This window comes from Daldinia caldariorum (genome assembly GCF_022478825.1).
Source record: "Daldinia caldariorum strain CBS 122874 unplaced genomic scaffold F4812scaffold_18, whole genome shotgun sequence".
NCBI classification, from domain to species: Eukaryota; Fungi; Ascomycota; class Sordariomycetes; order Xylariales; family Hypoxylaceae; genus Daldinia; species Daldinia caldariorum.
This window is the reverse complement of record NW_025953054.1, coordinates 443,173-458,831: the sequence shown is the minus strand read 5'-3', so window position 1 is coordinate 458,831 and position 15,659 is coordinate 443,173. Positions and strand designations below refer to the sequence as shown.

At 48.0% G+C, this 15,659-nt stretch overlaps 4 protein-coding genes across 4 annotated transcripts; all 4 read left to right on the top strand.

Moving 5' to 3' along the window:
• Window positions 1-5,018: 5,018 nt before the first annotated feature.
• On the top strand, window positions 5,019-6,469 carry F4812DRAFT_466994 (uncharacterized protein; the record flags this gene model as incomplete). The annotated part of the gene is made up of 2 exons (XM_047938594.1): window positions 5,019-5,069; window positions 5,362-6,469. The coding sequence occupies 2 exons, from the start codon at window positions 5,019-5,021 to the stop codon at window positions 6,307-6,309; spliced, it is 999 nt and encodes a 332-aa protein (XP_047787073.1). The 3' UTR covers window positions 6,310-6,469.
• A 487-nt stretch (window positions 6,470-6,956) lies between these two features.
• Window positions 6,957-9,688, top strand: F4812DRAFT_441911 (Phosphomethylpyrimidine kinase-domain-containing protein). Its single transcript, XM_047935274.1, has 9 exons — window positions 6,957-7,204; window positions 7,302-7,483; window positions 7,540-7,622; window positions 7,684-8,228; window positions 8,283-8,499; window positions 8,554-8,662; window positions 8,746-8,961; window positions 9,049-9,128; window positions 9,210-9,688. The coding sequence occupies exons 1-9, from the start codon at window positions 7,152-7,154 to the stop codon at window positions 9,246-9,248; spliced, it is 1,524 nt and encodes a 507-aa protein (XP_047787072.1). The 5' UTR covers window positions 6,957-7,151; the 3' UTR covers window positions 9,249-9,688.
• Window positions 9,689-9,922: 234 nt separating this feature from the next.
• Window positions 9,923-13,196, top strand: F4812DRAFT_441904 (p68 RNA helicase). Its single transcript, XM_047935273.1, has 7 exons — window positions 9,923-10,358; window positions 10,480-10,589; window positions 10,651-11,619; window positions 11,679-11,786; window positions 12,249-12,377; window positions 12,433-12,591; window positions 12,653-13,196. The coding sequence occupies exons 1-7, from the start codon at window positions 10,246-10,248 to the stop codon at window positions 12,706-12,708; spliced, it is 1,644 nt and encodes a 547-aa protein (XP_047787071.1). The 5' UTR covers window positions 9,923-10,245; the 3' UTR covers window positions 12,709-13,196.
• Window positions 13,197-13,586: 390 nt separating this feature from the next.
• F4812DRAFT_441902 (glycoside hydrolase family 61 protein) lies at window positions 13,587-15,183 on the top strand. Its single transcript, XM_047935272.1, has 4 exons — window positions 13,587-13,884; window positions 14,033-14,237; window positions 14,564-14,700; window positions 14,890-15,183. Exons 1-4 carry the CDS (start codon window positions 13,824-13,826, stop codon window positions 15,174-15,176), a joined length of 690 nt encoding a protein of 229 aa, XP_047787070.1. The 5' UTR covers window positions 13,587-13,823; the 3' UTR covers window positions 15,177-15,183.
• The last annotated feature ends 476 nt before the right edge of the window (window positions 15,184-15,659 follow it).

The window sequence follows — 15,659 nt, the reverse complement described above, 5'->3', positions numbered from 1 at the left end:
TGTTTGCCTGCGAAGCGTGTTTGGATGTATCTTAACGCCATTTTGGGAATGCATTACTATTTGGTTTGTGCTTGTTTGCTATGCCCATATTAGATCTCGAGTTGCTCCACGATGGGCAGTATTCAACGATACCCTTCATACATTGAAACAAGTATACAGCGGCCGTCAGTCACATGCGTAATCTTCAGCATATAAAGCCCGGAGATGCCGCTGGGTTCGTACGCGCATATATGCAAGGATGAAATTACGCCTCTCGCGCTTCAATCCTATTGATCCTACGACGTAACCCTTCGAACGTGCTCTCCGACCTTTTGGTGCTTGACAGAATTTGAAGTACCGGCGGCTGCAGCACATGTCCAAGATCCCTTATTATCTCGCGTCTTTTTTTTGTTCTGCGCCTCTTGGGATTAACGGGCCGCTTCTGGAAGGGTAAATCTGCCACACCATATGGTAGGTAGATGTGCCTGGTGCTATCGTTACACGGCCCGGACCCGCGAATTACGATTGGATGTTGGAAAAGTATCGCATAGAGTATCGTATAAATGCGAATTGGTGTGAAATCCAGGTCAGCGCCATGTGCGGTAAGGAGCGCTATTCGTCGAGGGGGCTTGATGTTCAATGACGTCGTAACCAAACGGGTAACCCCTTTCTAGTTCAGAGAAGAGATTTATGCTTTTGAATTAAGATTGTTGATCCTACGAAGCTTATTGTATCCGGTAGGCACGGCGTTGTACGTAGAAATCTGGAGGAGTATTGGGCTTAGTCTTATGTGAAAAGAGTCAGTTACACACGATTCCTCCGCGGCTTGGATTAATAAACGCCTTGTTATGGTTGCGTTATCGTTACACACGTAGAGAGTTTCGTAGATTGAGCTTAGAAATCGCAGGTGTGAGATGAAATTTGATGCTAGTGTATACATCGTATCCTATCCTATCGTTGGCTTTAGTCCAACGACACCACATTTTAGACGTCTTCGACTATTTAGAGTGAGCAAGTTTTTGAGGTTATTAATGAACAGCTATAGCTTTAAGTCACACCTCAGAAGTCTATAGGAGGCAATCAAGCTTTTTATAACACCTGCAGAGATGACATGCAGAAGCCTGACTCTAAGTTCTGACAGATGACAGAGATGACAGAGAGGTACACTTGTTATATGCCGAGGAACCACTAATGTAAGTAAAAGGGGTTAAAGACTTTCAGCTCCAAAATCTTTTAGAGAATCTTCGCATCACACTGAAGGCGCTAGTTTTAATAGTAGGTACAGTACCTTGTATCAAGAGTCTGTGACTACGTATGCTCCTAAACACTGGCTTAGCTGACGTGGACAAGAGTTGGAGTATCGTGTTAATAGGATATCCCTAAATGGCGACATAAAGATGATATATTAGAGCTCTTGTCTATCTGAACACTTCAGGAATAGAATCGACATTATTGTCTGCAGCATATCTGTCAGCACACGTGGACTCCGTAGCCGTGTGCCAGTAGCCCGACGATCCTTCCCGTGCTTAGTCTTCCTAGCTAATACTCTGACTTATTCGTGTGATGGCTTCCTATAGCCATTAGCCCCTTTATAGGAACTTGAATATCTATCATGCTACCAAGATGGTGCCCCTGACATGCAGTTGGTGGGATGCGTAGTGAGCTCCATACTCGCGCAGTTGGATACCTACCTCCTATTCATTTCGAGACACTCATCTATCCGAGACAAAGAGCTTCAAGTTATATCAGTCATTCAGTCTCAAGTAGGTCCATAGGTCTCCGAGTATCAATAGGGAGTTGCATTCACTCATAGCACGAGTACAACTTACAACAGATCTTGGCAGTCGATTGAGAGATGCCATAACACCAACCGATATAAAATAACCTCACAGTAACTTCACACTCCATGTTATAGCGCTAGTAGACGTCTCTGAATAATGTAGGCTTGGCTTGTTCAGGACACCATCACGTTGGTTATTACGAAGTACCCCAAGGGGCTTCTATAATAATATACTAGCGCTGATAGTCAGCAACGGAGTCACACACTGTAAGGTTTGGGGTTATTGGAAGCCAAACTCAACTATAGCCCATAACACGGGTTGATGCCCAATTGCCACAGCCAGTCGTGAGAGGTCTCTATCTACCTCTTGATACCTAACGCAGTGCATACTCGGTTCTGCGAACTCACTTGCATCCAGGAAATGTCGGTCTGGATGCAGAATATGGAAATATTGGGGATAACAGGACTAGCCACCAATGTTTCTTCAGCATCGCGTATGCTGTCCGTTGAAAAACATGTTGGTTCTTGAATTCTCTCCGCAATAATTTTTCTGCCAAGTCCTGTTGGTCAAGCCGCTCCCGGGTATCGTTTCATTCGTGGTCAACTGCCTATAGCTCGGCCCATCAGCCAGGACGGAGCGGAAACATAGTTGCATCGCAGGCATTTCCAAGGAAAGAAAATCATTTCGAGTCATCGCACCTGCTAAGGATTTCGGGTAGAAACCTTGTCAAACAACGCTGGCAACCCAGTCGCACTTTGTCGGTAAGTATCCTAAGTGGCTTGAGCATCTAAACTCAGTAAGAAGAGGTTTATCTGATTCGCCTTGCAGCTTAATAATGTCGATAGTCGCTGATTCAAAGAGTATACCCAACATTCAAAGCCTGCAGCTTCCGGAAAGAGTTGCCCATGAATACCAGGCAGGTAGCATTATCAAAGGCTAGTTAGTCCGGCACTGTATAGACAGGTGCACGTGGTACTTCTTCGAATATATAGTGACGTCTTCTATAACCCAGATGCTGCTATGTAACGGATAGCGCAACGACGTAGATGATCGGAGCGCTTCCCGAAGATAATATTGGAGTAACTCTACGTTATCCGCCAACGAGTGTTGAGTTTCGTATAGTTAGGTTTACTATCGCATCGTCAGTAGTAGTTCGGTAATACAAAGGTATCACTTAGGCTGAGATGACTGCGATGTACCCAACTTCATTGCGGGATAATCTTCCAGGGAACTTCTCGAATGCCATTTTGGCGAGCTTAGCAAAAGAATTCTGACCCTTTTCTTGTTTCAACAAGGTGAGATGGGATGCGGCCAATGGGACTTGTGTATAAAAATAAGCCATATGCAGCTGGGCCATCTCTAGACGAAATCTGCTGAACCGCGTTATTAAATTTAGAGAGGGAAATCTGTTATGACAAGTCCCGTTTAACCCCTATCTTGTCTTGCCTTATAAAAATAGGCCAAAAAAAAATCAGTGATAACTAAGGTTTGTTTATTAAATTGATACGATACGAGTTGACGAAATGCGAGATGCCATGATAGCTGTTGTAGGTTTAGTTTCTTACCTTTTTTTTCGTTGATGTCCTAAATACATATTCATACCCAGTGAAACCCAAAACGCAGAATCCTGCGTAAGAACCAGAATAGGGGAGACCTGCCCGCTACAGTTGAACTACGCCCCTTTAACGGCATTGGCGTTCCTTCTAGGCCTGAAACTTCTTGCTTACAATACAGTTTATAAAGAAGAAGGATTGCATATGTTCGATGAGTCGATGAGGCGGGGTTGTTGATTGGATAGAATGGTCATTAAGAGATCTGCGGCGTTCCCCTCCCGGAACCGAACTGGCTTCTATTACATGGTATCTGACTTACACTTCTGTCCTTCTTTTTACCTGTGCGTGTGCTTACATTAGACCACTACATCAACCCCGGAATCAACCAGGATAAGCGACCCTAAATAATAACGGTGAGGAAGCTGTGTAACGTACAATTGTTAATGTTATGTTTCGTAAGACTTAACAGCCAGGGCGCAATTGTGTTCCAGAGCTGTTAATAAGCTAAGCTGGCCGTATATCGAAATGATCACTACCTCTAACCTAACCTACCTCTAATTATATCTACCATCAACTCTGATATTATCACTGGGAGTTCAGCTCTCGGGACCGGTGATGGATTCAAGGGATCTGAAATTCAATACGTGAATAGACAATAGGCCCGATGGTATTTACTCCCATGGTTCGGCTGAGAATCCAAACTTATAGGCTGACTACGCCACGTATTCAAGTATAATTTTATCCAAACAGCGCAGGAGTTGCCGCAAAACTAGGCTCATACTTACTAAACTTGAAGCCAATCATGACCCTTTCTTACATAGGCGTCCTCGAGTTTCGAGGCTGAAGAAAATACTTGTTGACCATAATAGCTACTCCTCTTACAAGCTGGACTCGGTTAAGTAGCGTGCAGGTAGTCATGTTAATGCATTGAGACATGGGTCATTGAGGTAGTACAAGAAACTCCCAAACAAAGCATGACGGCTCAAAACTTTTTCCTACCTGAACGTTTCGAGAGCCGCAGGAGGATCTCTATTGAAAACGTATTCTGCCGGGAAACGATTCCCCAGCTCTGGATATAGAAACCCTCAATATGTTTAATCCTACCTCAAGCAACGCTCGAGTGCCAAAAGTCCACGATCCGAACCGCATCCTGAGATGGTCTGTTCTTCGGGGAGATGCATTCGTACCGAGTTTTCCTTGATTCTGGTTCTGCCCTATGGGAACAGCGGCCGAATAGAATGGGGATATCAGGATGCCACAGTGCTGTCGTACCATCCCAAGAACCCTCTACCCATCGGCACATGGCATATACTCCCCCAAGTCGATACCACCTAAACAGACCTCTGGAGCCGAAGCCCGGGCATCCATGCTACCTTACCTGCGTCTTTTAGAGATTAGCTAGAGCTCATCGTCTGTCATGCAAGCGTCCTGGCATATTGGCTGGCCATCGCTTAACGGGTAAGGCTTTCGCTGGGTATGATAACAATAGTAGTCTGCTTATCGTGGTATATTTAAGAGTGAGAGAAGTCATATTTGGGAAAGATTCGTCTTTGAGGATCTAAACAACCCTACCCTGCCTGGCTATTCTTGTGGGATAGTTGCACACCGTCTACTACACTGCCTTCCAGTTCCGTCTTCTGCTATTTATTCCTCGGGCTTGCTAGTCAAGTGTAGCATAAAGTCGATCCAAGTTTCTATATGGAACATGCCGTACAATGCTCAATGCTATGGTATCTCAGTTGCTCTACCCTTTCACGTAAGTTGGTTGGCCAATCTAGATTCCCCCTACCGTGTGCCCGAAAGCCCCCGAGGTGTGCCACCCTTACCCGCTATCTATTTTTATGGTACTCTTACCAGCCTTGCCGGGTCCATAAGCATCACGGATGCGTCCGACTATGTCTCATCGAATTGCCTTGCAGGACTGCAGCCTGTAAATAAAACCGGCGTGTCCAGACTCAAAGTTACCTATCGTATTGACAACCGACAGACAACATTTTTCAGCGAAGCAAGCCTTGATTACCTAGTATCTAACTAACAACAATATCTAGATGGTTTCCTCCGAGCACCTATCGTCGGCGTACGTCTCTGACGGCCCGTACTATAAGAGTGAACACGCATCATCGCAAGGTCAAAACGTCTCGTACGCATCCTATTCAACGATTGCATCGAACAAGACCTCAGAAAGCATGCTCGACTACCAAAGCCAGTCGCTCCCTCCGGCTTCGGTCCCGAGCATCCCGAATTACGTTGTGGGTAGCCACAACCCAACAGATGTGAATATGGGATCATCCGGCGGAGCATCGTTCACCACACCTACAGGAGACCCCTTTGGACTTCCTTTTTACCAAACCATATCCCAAGAGCCTAGATCTATCGGCACTTCAGATACTTATCACCATCCCTATCCCTCGGGGTACGGGGCAGCGACGCTTAGTCCGCGCGTTCCACCATCGGGGGCGTCGGCCGGTTCTAGTCACAAGAAGAGCAGCAAGCAGTCGTCACGGCCGCGGAAGTCTAAACAGCCCCAGGTGCTGTCACCGGGAAGCACGTCGTCAGCGTCAAACTCGGGCAAGTCCCGACTCCGCAGCGCTTCCCGCACGAGCAAAAACACGCACCACAACCCGCCGGCCTCGGCCGAGGAGCAGAAGAGCCGCGAGACGCACAACCAGGTGGAGAAGCAGTACCGTAACCGGCTCAACGCCCACTTCGAAAGCCTGCTCAATGCCCTGCCGGAGACCATGCAGGCCGGCGAGGGCGAGGGCGAGGGCGACGGGGAGGCGCTCGACGTGACCGACCGCAGGGTCAGCAAAGCAGAAGTGCTGGACATGGCCCGGCGCCATATCCAGGCTTTGGAGCGCGAGTGCGCCGCCCTCGAAGGCGAAAGAGACGAGCTCCGGAATAACATGGAGAGGTTACGGTGGCTGTTCGGGCGGTGCGAGGGCCCTGACGGATTCAACGAGCAACTGAACTTACCGGGCGCGGGAGGCCTAACTTGAGAATTACAACCGAAATAGGGGGAGGGGCGAAAGGAACCACAATTTTTTTTGGGATCAGATCATGCATTTTTCTACACCCACCCAAATTTTTTTCTTCTTTTTTTTCTTTTTTAATGCTTTGTACTACTAGATCGGCTTACGGAGTTAAAGGCTGAGGAGGAAGAGGAGGAGGAAGAGGAAGAGGAGGAGGAGGAGGAGGAGGTGACGTTGACAGTCAGGAACTTTTCAACTAAGGCACGTGTGATTTAGTTGTTAAACACACCGACTCGAATCCCCTTGGCGGAGAGAGCATACAAGCAACAAAGACGGGGGAGAAAAAAAAAACGGGATTATATCTCACACATATCTATCTACGCCGAGTTTGGCTGGGCAAATGCTTACCGGCTAAGTACCTAACACCTAATAATTTACAAATAGACGTCTCATGCCCATACCATATTTCTCTTTGAAAAATTATGTGATGGTTGATTTGTTGATGCAAAAAGGGGGAACCCCCCCTTTTTTTTTCTTAGGGCAACACTGTTCATTAGTGACTTATATAGGTACCTACCTAACCTAATGTATAAGATATGTATCGAGGTGTATCTAAGGTATATATCGTATACATAATCGTCTTGTCGATGGTGAGTGGATGGATGATGGCGTGAGCCCCACTCATCGAGCTACCTCTTTTTAAGTCCAAACCATTGAGAACTTTAATAAAAGAAATCTCTCGCGCAACACGGGGAACTTTTAGTACGATCATCAGTTAATCCCGTACAATATAAGTCCGCGACTTGATTAGGAAGGTCAGTTGACTGGCCGTAGGACTTTTTTCTTTTCTTTTTTTTATCAGTAGCATCATGGCCAATAGACGAATTCTTGTTATCGCGGGGAGCGATTCGAGCGGTGGTGCGTAAGTTCAATGAGCCTATCATCCGATCCTCACGCGCTCTTTCTCTCTTTCTCTCTCTCTCTCTCAACTGACGGGATCGTCGATGTAAAACCAACAGCGGCCTCGAGGCGGACCAGAAAGTCATCGCGGCTCACGGCTGCTATGCTATGACTGCCACGACGGCATTGACGGCTCAGAATACCACTGGGGTTAGTGACATACACCACACACCCCCTGAGTTCGTAAGGAAGCAGATCGATGCCGTCTTTGCGGACATTGAACCTGGAGTTGTGAAGACGGGTGAGTAATCCGATCACCCAATTCGTCGTGCTGATGCTTATCCGGACTCCATCAAGGGATGTTGGCCTCTGCACGTACTATCGAGACTGTAGCACAGGCATTGAAGGATTACAAGGTCGAGAGGCTGGTCTTGGATCCTGTAAGTCTATTTGCCTGATCATGTTTCCCCGAGGAAGTTCATGATAGGTTAATCTAAATAGGTTATGGTTGCCACCACTGGGTCTAAACTCCTACCACTGGAAGCCGTGAATGAGTTAAGAACTCTGCTGCTCCCGCAGACGTTTGTTCTTACTCCAAATATCCCCGAGGCACAGCTGCTACTCTCCGAGAGTGGAAAGGGGACTGTCGACATCCGACGTGTAGACGACTTAGAGGTAATCGCCCGGAAGGTATCGGAATTGGGGCCCAAGTGGGTTCTCATCAAAGGTGGCCATGCGCCCTTTAAGAAAGACGGCTCGATAGCTACGACCCCTGAGGAAAGGGAGTTGGTTGTCGACCTATTATTTGGAGAGGGACGTGCCACGAGGATCGAGAGTCCATACATAGACTCAAGCAGCACACACGGAACTGGCTGTTCTCTCGCCTCTGCTATCGCGTCCAATCTTTCCAAAGGGCAGAAACCCGTAGAGGCTGTCAAGGCTGCCTGTCGGTACGTCGAAGCAGGAATCAGGTCTGCGCCCGGGTACGGGAAAGGAAACGGACCACTCAACCATTTCCATTCAGTTCTTACCCTCCCGTTCTCTCGGTAAGTCCCCTAGGGCCGAACTCGGTGTAAATTTATCCTGCTAATGATCATAAGGGGTCACTTCATCGAATACCTTCTGGAACGGCCTGATGTCGCTCCGGTGTGGCATCAATTTATTAACCATCCGTTCGTCCTCGGCCTCGGCAACGGAAAATTGCCTCTCGAGTCGTTTAAAGGCTATCTGATACAAGATTATCTATACCTAGTTCACTTTGCTAGGGCGAATGCGTTGGCGTCGTACAAGTCCAAGAATATGGAAGATATTGCAGCAGTAGGTGTCCAGTGATCGAAATAAGAAACAAGTTGATGTTAATATCGCGATTAGGGGGCTAAGATCGTGTCGCATATCCACACCGAGATGAAGCTTCACCTTGACTACTGTAAAGAGTTCGGCATATCGAAAGAGGAGATAGAGGCGACGGAAGAGCACCAAGGTATATAAAATAAAGCCTTAAACCTTGTCTACTATTCACATTCTACGCCCAGCTGCTGATTGATCGATTGCTTGATTGCTTAGCATGTACCGCGTACACAAGATACGTCCTCGATATCGGACAATCGGAAGATTGGATTGGCCTCCAAGTTGCCCTGGCGCCTTGCCTCCTCGGCTACGGAGCTATTGCGAAGCAGCTCCACGGCGACCCGAGAACGAAGACGGAGGGGAACACGTACTGGAAATGGATCCTGAATTACGTCGCGGAGGACTACGTGGAGGCGGTAGCAACTGGATCTGGTGAGAGTCGCGCCTTAAAAGACACACGTCCTTTGGGACCGCTAGTTATCAGAAAATGCTAATCTAGATTGCTTGGTGGATATAAAGCTCTCATGGAAAAGAACGCGGTCTTACAGTCTCCTTCGAGGATAGAAGAGCTGGTTAAGATATTTATCCACGCTACGAAGGTAAGACGTTTTTTTCTTTTTTTTTGGTGAGATGGGAGGAGAGGTTAATATTATGCGTCGTACTAACGTTGAGATAACTAGATGGAAATTGGCTTTTGGGAGATGTTCCCATCAGCTTAACCCGCGGGTCTCGAATCTTCGTCCGAATCCATCTCATTCACTATATAGAAGGGAAGCGCGGGCATCTGGTGGAAGGAAATAGATGGATTAGGTACCTGTAAATGGTACGGGTGTATTAAAATGTGTGGTACAATTAATTGCCTGGTATTTGAGACATCGTCGGTGTTGAGACAAAAGCCTATTGAGTCATGATCATGCTGGTGAGAGTCGTTTGTAAAGTGATACTTTCTCATGGTGGCTTTCTTTAATACATTTGTTTACATTAACTGGCGTAAATGTACGGTTGATCCAGTATATGTAAGGTTATTTAGGTACCTAATCTGATGTGATTGATCTTGTACGCATTACTCAGATCGTAATGTCTGTCACTGTAAATTGACCAAAACAAAAAACCGGTTGTCCAGAGGCAAAAATTACATAGTACCTACCTTAGTATAGTGGCAATAGGTGACTGCACCTGCCCGCAGCTGTGGATGATGTTTATCGCAAGCAGTTTCCAATCCAATGTGTAAAAAAGTGGAGTAGAGGCCTTGTACCTAGGTACCTGCTCCTGCTATCCTGTTAACGTGCCTCCTTAGTAATGCGCTAAGACAACTTTAGCTAGCATGCAAGGCGAAAAAAAAAAAAGGAATGGGGATGCACGGGCCATATCCCTGATTCGTTAGGCCTAGACTGTTGCTTTTCCTCGAGACTAAGAAAAAAAAAATTAGTTCCGCTTGACTCAGGGTCCTTCTTGACTTCAAAAACTCATCACCACGCCTTTCCTTCCCTATCATCTCGAGTTCATAAACTCTTCATCTCATAATACCCCCCAATTTTCGCTCCTTTTCTTTGCAGACTGCACGCTGCAACTTTTTAGGTTGTGTGTTTTTTTTACAATCAATCAGATCAGCCAACTCGAGACGCGACATCATCTCGTCTTCTTCGTTTGCGCTGAACTTTTTCGCCTCTCGTAGTCATAGCAACCCGATCATCACAAACGCGAGCAGCCATCATCATGTCTTACGGCGGTGGTTACAACTCCCGTGGTGGAGGAGGCTATTCTAACGGCCACAACAAGTATGGAGGTCATGGAGGTCACGGCGGTGGTCGCGAGGAGCATGGTTACGGGTAAGAATTGCATTTTTTTTAATAAAAAAAATTGTTATTATTGTGTCTTACCTCACTTCAAATCCCCAACTCTGTATACCCTGGATTTGGATTATCGAGACTAACATGTCTGTTTTTTCAGCAATGGTTATGGCGGTGGCGGTGGAGGCTACGGCGGTGGAGGTTATGGTGGAAGCGGAGGCGGTGACAAAATGTCCAACCTCGGAGCTGGTCTTCACAAGCAAAACTGGGGTATGTTCTTTCCAGATTCCTGAGTTGTTATTTACTCGCAAACTGACCTTGATTTCCACAGATCTTAGTGCCCTCCCCAAGTTTGAGAAGTCTTTCTATAAGGAGGATGAAGCTGTTGCTCGACGACCCGCCAGTGAAGTTGAGCGATTCCGAAGAGATCACCAAATAACCATTTCTGGCCGCGATGTCCCTAAGCCTGTTGAGACGTTCGACGAGGCTGGCTTCCCTCGATATGTGATGGATGAAGTCAAGGCACAGGGCTTCCCCGCTCCTACTGCTATCCAATCTCAGGGATGGCCCATGGCTCTTTCAGGTCGCGACGTCGTCGGTATTGCCGAGACGGGTTCCGGTAAAACGCTTACTTACTGCCTTCCGGCAATTGTCCACATCAACGCCCAGCCTCTATTGGCACCCGGCGATGGCCCTATCGTGCTTGTTCTTGCCCCTACTCGAGAACTGGCCGTACAGATTCAGCAGGAGATTACCAAATTCGGTAAATCCTCGCGCATTCGCAACACATGTGTCTACGGTGGTGTTCCCCGTGGTCCTCAGATCCGTGACCTTTCCAAGGGTGTCGAGGTCTGCATTGCCACTCCTGGTCGTCTGATCGACATGCTCGAAGGTGGTAAGACCAACCTTCGCCGAGTGACTTATTTAGTCCTCGACGAGGCTGATCGTATGCTGGACATGGGTTTCGAGCCCCAGATTCGCAAGATCATCAGTCAGATTCGACCTGACCGTCAGACTCTCATGTGGTCTGCAACCTGGCCGAAGGAAGTCCGTGCTCTGGCTGCCGAATTCCAGACCGATTTCATTCAGGTTAACATTGGTTCCATGGACCTGTCCGCTAACCACCGTATTACACAAGTCGTCGAGGTTGTATCCGAGGGCGAGAAGCGCGATCGCATGATTAAGCATCTCGAGAAGATTATGGACAACAAGGAGAACAAAGCTCTTATTTTCGTAGGTACAAAGCGAGTCGCTGACGAGATTACGCGATTCCTCCGCCAAGATGGCTGGCCGGCCCTTTGTAAGTTCCTCCAAGCTTCTAGTTTTACATGCGGGTTTTCAAAGCTAACCCCTTTCCAGCTATTCACGGCGACAAGCAGCAGAACGAACGTGACTGGGTCCTTGACCAATTCAAGACTGGAAAGAGTCCTATTATGGTAGCCACCGATGTTGCTTCACGTGGTATTGGTATGATTGCAAATTCCCCCTCCCCTCCCCCTCCCCCCCGTATCAATATCCAGCAGAGTTATATCCGCTGTGCTTTACTCTATGTCTAGGGGCTTTCTCGATTGCGCGCATTTGCCTGATCTCCCAGTGTGTCTTGTGGTTCTCATCTATTCAGGAATATTGGGGTCCCGTGGTATAGCGGATGTACTATACCCTTGTTCCGTTGTCGTACCTTATTATCCCCGTGGTACGACTGCGGAGTTGGCATTTCTTGATCCTGTCAAGCTGTCTCCAGACTCCCAGATCCTAGGACCCAGACCAGATTATTGGAATCTCCTCCAAACTGGCATGTTGATGCAACAGACAGCCCCAATTCTCCGAGGAGAAAGCACGGAAAATATACTTAGGCACAGCACGTCCGTCGCTGGGACTTGTTACAGAAACCTTGGCTTTCGGTTTTGCTAACATTAGATTGTAATTAAGATGTGCGCAACATCACTCATGTGATCAACTATGACTACCCGAACAACTCTGAGGATTATATCCACCGTATTGGCCGAACTGGCCGTGCGGGCGCCAAGGGCACTGCCATTACTCTCTTTACTGCTGACAGTAAGTTATCTACTTGAGAAATATTGAAGAAAGCCTACCACTAACAATATTACAGATTCTAAGCAGGCTCGTGATCTAGTATCAGTTCTTCAAGAGGCCAAGCAGCAGATTGATCCTAGACTTCATGAGATGGCCCGTTACGGCGGTGGCGGTGGTGGAGGCCGCTACGGCGGACGAGGTTACGGTCGTGGCGGTGGCGGTGGTGGTCACCGAGGTATGTCATGACATTTTTCAAGTAGATTTTAGGATGCAGTACTAACAATCTTGTTTGATAGGCGGCGGTGGTGCAGGTGGTGCTAATGCTCTGCCCATCAACAACCGACGATGGTGATTACCTCCATCGAGGGTGTTTAGAACGTCGTAAAGTATTCGCCGGATTGCATTTTTTTTCTTTTATCGCACATATGCACAAATGGCGTTGTGTTTAGAGGTACGGATGTTTAGACGTCGTTATGTCGACACTTTGCGAAGGTATCTGTGCATGTCGATGCAGATTTTGCGCATTCCGCACAACCTAATTTGGTCACCCAACGAGCTACAGGAATTACACCAAGATGAGAGAGACGTGGAAAGTGCAGAATTTATTCTGCCTTGGTCCTGCAATGAAGCAACTCTGGACTTGAGGCCGTACAACTTGCCAATTTTTGACTTTCGAGTCGAGAGAAGAGGTATGTTGCTTACTGACTTGTGCAGAATTGGACTTGCTTCAAGGCCTATCCTGGGGTCATATGTATATGTAGGCTTTCATCTGCGTTGTTCTCGCTAGGAGACGATGCGGTTAAGTACGTAGCATGAATTCGAGGTCTACTGCTATAAGAATATTCTATACTAAGCCGGCTACGTGAAAGATTGCCAAGAGTCAAGAACACCTAACCACCTATCTAATACAGGTTTCTCAAGAAAGGGATAGGTTCAGTCGGCGTTCGTGACATTCACATTCTATTCTTAGACAGGTGCGTCATTTGAGTAGCATGTTCAGTATGTAGCATTGCCGACTGGCGCTTCGTAGTGAGTCCCCAGACGAGGTCATTCTTCTTCGCTTGCGAGTGGCCGTTGAATATAACCGGAAATGAGAAGCGTCTTTTATCCGCAAACAGGGGGGTGTGAGTGAGTGGACCGACTAACACCGTTCCTAGTAAACGCAACGACATATTCCGTCTCGATTTTTTAGGCCTCTTGTGGTTTTCCCGCCTGGGTGATAATACATATGTACTATATATACGATGATGGTTTCTCTTGTCTGCCAGTCTTGTCTCTTGTGTTGCTGTGTTGTCGATGTCGTTCTGTTTCCCGTAGGACTTTGATACTACTACTATTACTACCGCTTGCTACTAGCTACTCCTTACTGTTTGCTTGCTCAGCCGTGTGCTTGGATTTTAGGTAGTTAGGTACCTATCCTATATAACAAATCCTTACGAGAGAGAGAGAGAGAGAGTATCATCCACGATGAAGGCCACCGCAGCAGCATTCGCGCTCCTCGTGGCCGGCACTCAAGCCGCCCCGCATTGTACGTATAATAAACAATGCCAACAGTTATTCATCTATCACGTGGGAGAGAAATCAGGGCTAGGTTACCTACCTCCCTCCCTACCTACCTGTAGCGGAATTGGTGTTGAATTTTCTAATTTTAATGTTAATTTTTTGGTTCCCCGCAGACACGTTCCCGAAGCTGGCGGGCACGTCGGACTGGTCGTCGGTGCGGCAGACGGCCAACTTCCAGTCCAACGGCCCCGTGACGGACGTCGGCTCCGACGCCATCCGCTGCTACCAGCGCGCGCCGGGCGGCGCGCCCGAGACCGCCCAGGTCAAGGCCGGGGGCCAGATCACTTGGGTTGCGAACCCGAATATTTACCACCCTGGAGGGTACGTATCTGCCTCTACATCTAATCTATCTCTTCTTCTTTTTTTCTTGGCCAGGGGGGCTGCTGTTGGGGCGTTGAGAGAGATTCGTGGAGAGCTGATATATGGATGGGATGGGATAGGATGAATAGAAAGGAAAAAATGCTGACGTTCGTGTTTCTGCAGTACGTTATTATTTCATACGCATGCCTAACCTAGTATGCTCATGTGTGAAGACGGAGGGGAGTATTGGCATTCCGAGCCGACGGGATGGAGCAGGATGAGATACGAGATGAGATGGGGGATAGGACACTATGAATCGAGTGACTAACTTGATGCTATTTGCTAGCTCTCTCGGCATACATGGCCAAGGTCCCATCGGGCAAGACGGCAGCCGACTGGGACGGTAGCGGAAAGGTGTGGTTCAAGGTATTCCAGGACATGCCGTCGGTGTCTGGCGGGCAGTACAACTGGCCATCGAACGGTATTATCTCCCCCTTCCCCTTTTCCTCCTCCTTCTTTTCCTCCTCCTTCTTTTCCTCCTCCTTCTTTTCCTCCTCCTTCTTTTCCTCCTCCTTCTTTTCCTCCTCCTTCTTTTCCTCCCTCCCCCCCTCTACCTTCTTTCTTTCCCCTTCCCTGCCCCATACTAACGCCCTCCTCCCTCCTCAACCAGGCAAATCGCAAATCAGCTTCGCGATCCCGCAGTGCCTCGCGGAGGGCGACTACCTGTTCCGGATCGAGCACGTAGCGCTGCACTCGGCGTCGGCGGCGGGCGGCGCGCAGTTCTACATCTCGTGCGCGCAGGTCCACGTCTCGGGGGGGTCCGGGTCCGCCCAGCCCAAGGAGCTCGTCTCGTTCCCCGGCGCGTACAAGGCCACCGACCCGGGCCTCATGATTAATATCTACAATAACGGCGGGAAGGCGTACCAGCCCGCGGGGCCGAGCGTGTTTACTTGTTAGATAGGGGGTGGGGGGAGGGGGAGAGGTCTGTGGGAAAGGAGGAGAGGAGGGGAATGGGACGGGATGGATGGGATGAGATATATGTTTACGTGGATATCGGGTTGGAGTAAATAGTTACCTTAGTTAGCGTAAGTACATCTTCCTATGTCTAATAGTGTGCCTTTCAAGCTTTTGTTAGTCTGTTCTGCGTGGCTATCAATATCAAATATTACCGATGTGACTTTGGTAAAGTTATAAGTTATATTCGGATAACCCCTTGATCCCTCACCTAGGTAGCTTAGAATATTTAGTTTACAGTGGTATATCTTTGTACACCTTACGCAGTAGGCCGCTATATCAGACTATGGTATTTGTTAGTTGGGTGCTTGGTTCCCCTGATATTCTAGCTTATTTCCTTGAGGACTGCACACCACCAACTCAGTCTCGTGGTGGGTGCTTTGGGCTTTTTGGGCACAAATATCGCCATGGCGGCGTAGTGCCTCG

Excerpts from the sequence above, each read along its gene's own strand:
- F4812DRAFT_441911 (XM_047935274.1), top strand. The coding sequence starts at position 7,152 with ATGGCCAATAGACGAATTCTTGTTATCGCGGGGAGCGATTCGAGCGGT. Across the intron at positions 7,484-7,539 it reads ACCTGGAGTTGTGAAGACGG|GGATGTTGGCCTCTGCACGT; the intron begins GTGAGTAATCCG and ends GACTCCATCAAG. Across the intron at positions 7,623-7,683 it reads AGAGGCTGGTCTTGGATCCT|GTTATGGTTGCCACCACTGG; the intron begins GTAAGTCTATTT and ends TAATCTAAATAG.
- F4812DRAFT_441904 (XM_047935273.1), top strand. The coding sequence starts at position 10,246 with ATGTCTTACGGCGGTGGTTACAACTCCCGTGGTGGAGGAGGCTATTCT. Across the intron at positions 11,620-11,678 it reads AGATGGCTGGCCGGCCCTTT|CTATTCACGGCGACAAGCAG; the intron begins GTAAGTTCCTCC and ends ACCCCTTTCCAG. Across the intron at positions 12,378-12,432 it reads TACTCTCTTTACTGCTGACA|ATTCTAAGCAGGCTCGTGAT; the intron begins GTAAGTTATCTA and ends ACAATATTACAG.
- F4812DRAFT_441902 (XM_047935272.1), top strand. The coding sequence starts at position 13,824 with ATGAAGGCCACCGCAGCAGCATTCGCGCTCCTCGTGGCCGGCACTCAA. Across the intron at positions 14,238-14,563 it reads CCGAATATTTACCACCCTGG|AGCTCTCTCGGCATACATGG; the intron begins AGGGTACGTATC and ends ATGCTATTTGCT. Across the intron at positions 14,701-14,889 it reads GTACAACTGGCCATCGAACG|GCAAATCGCAAATCAGCTTC; the intron begins GTATTATCTCCC and ends CTCCTCAACCAG.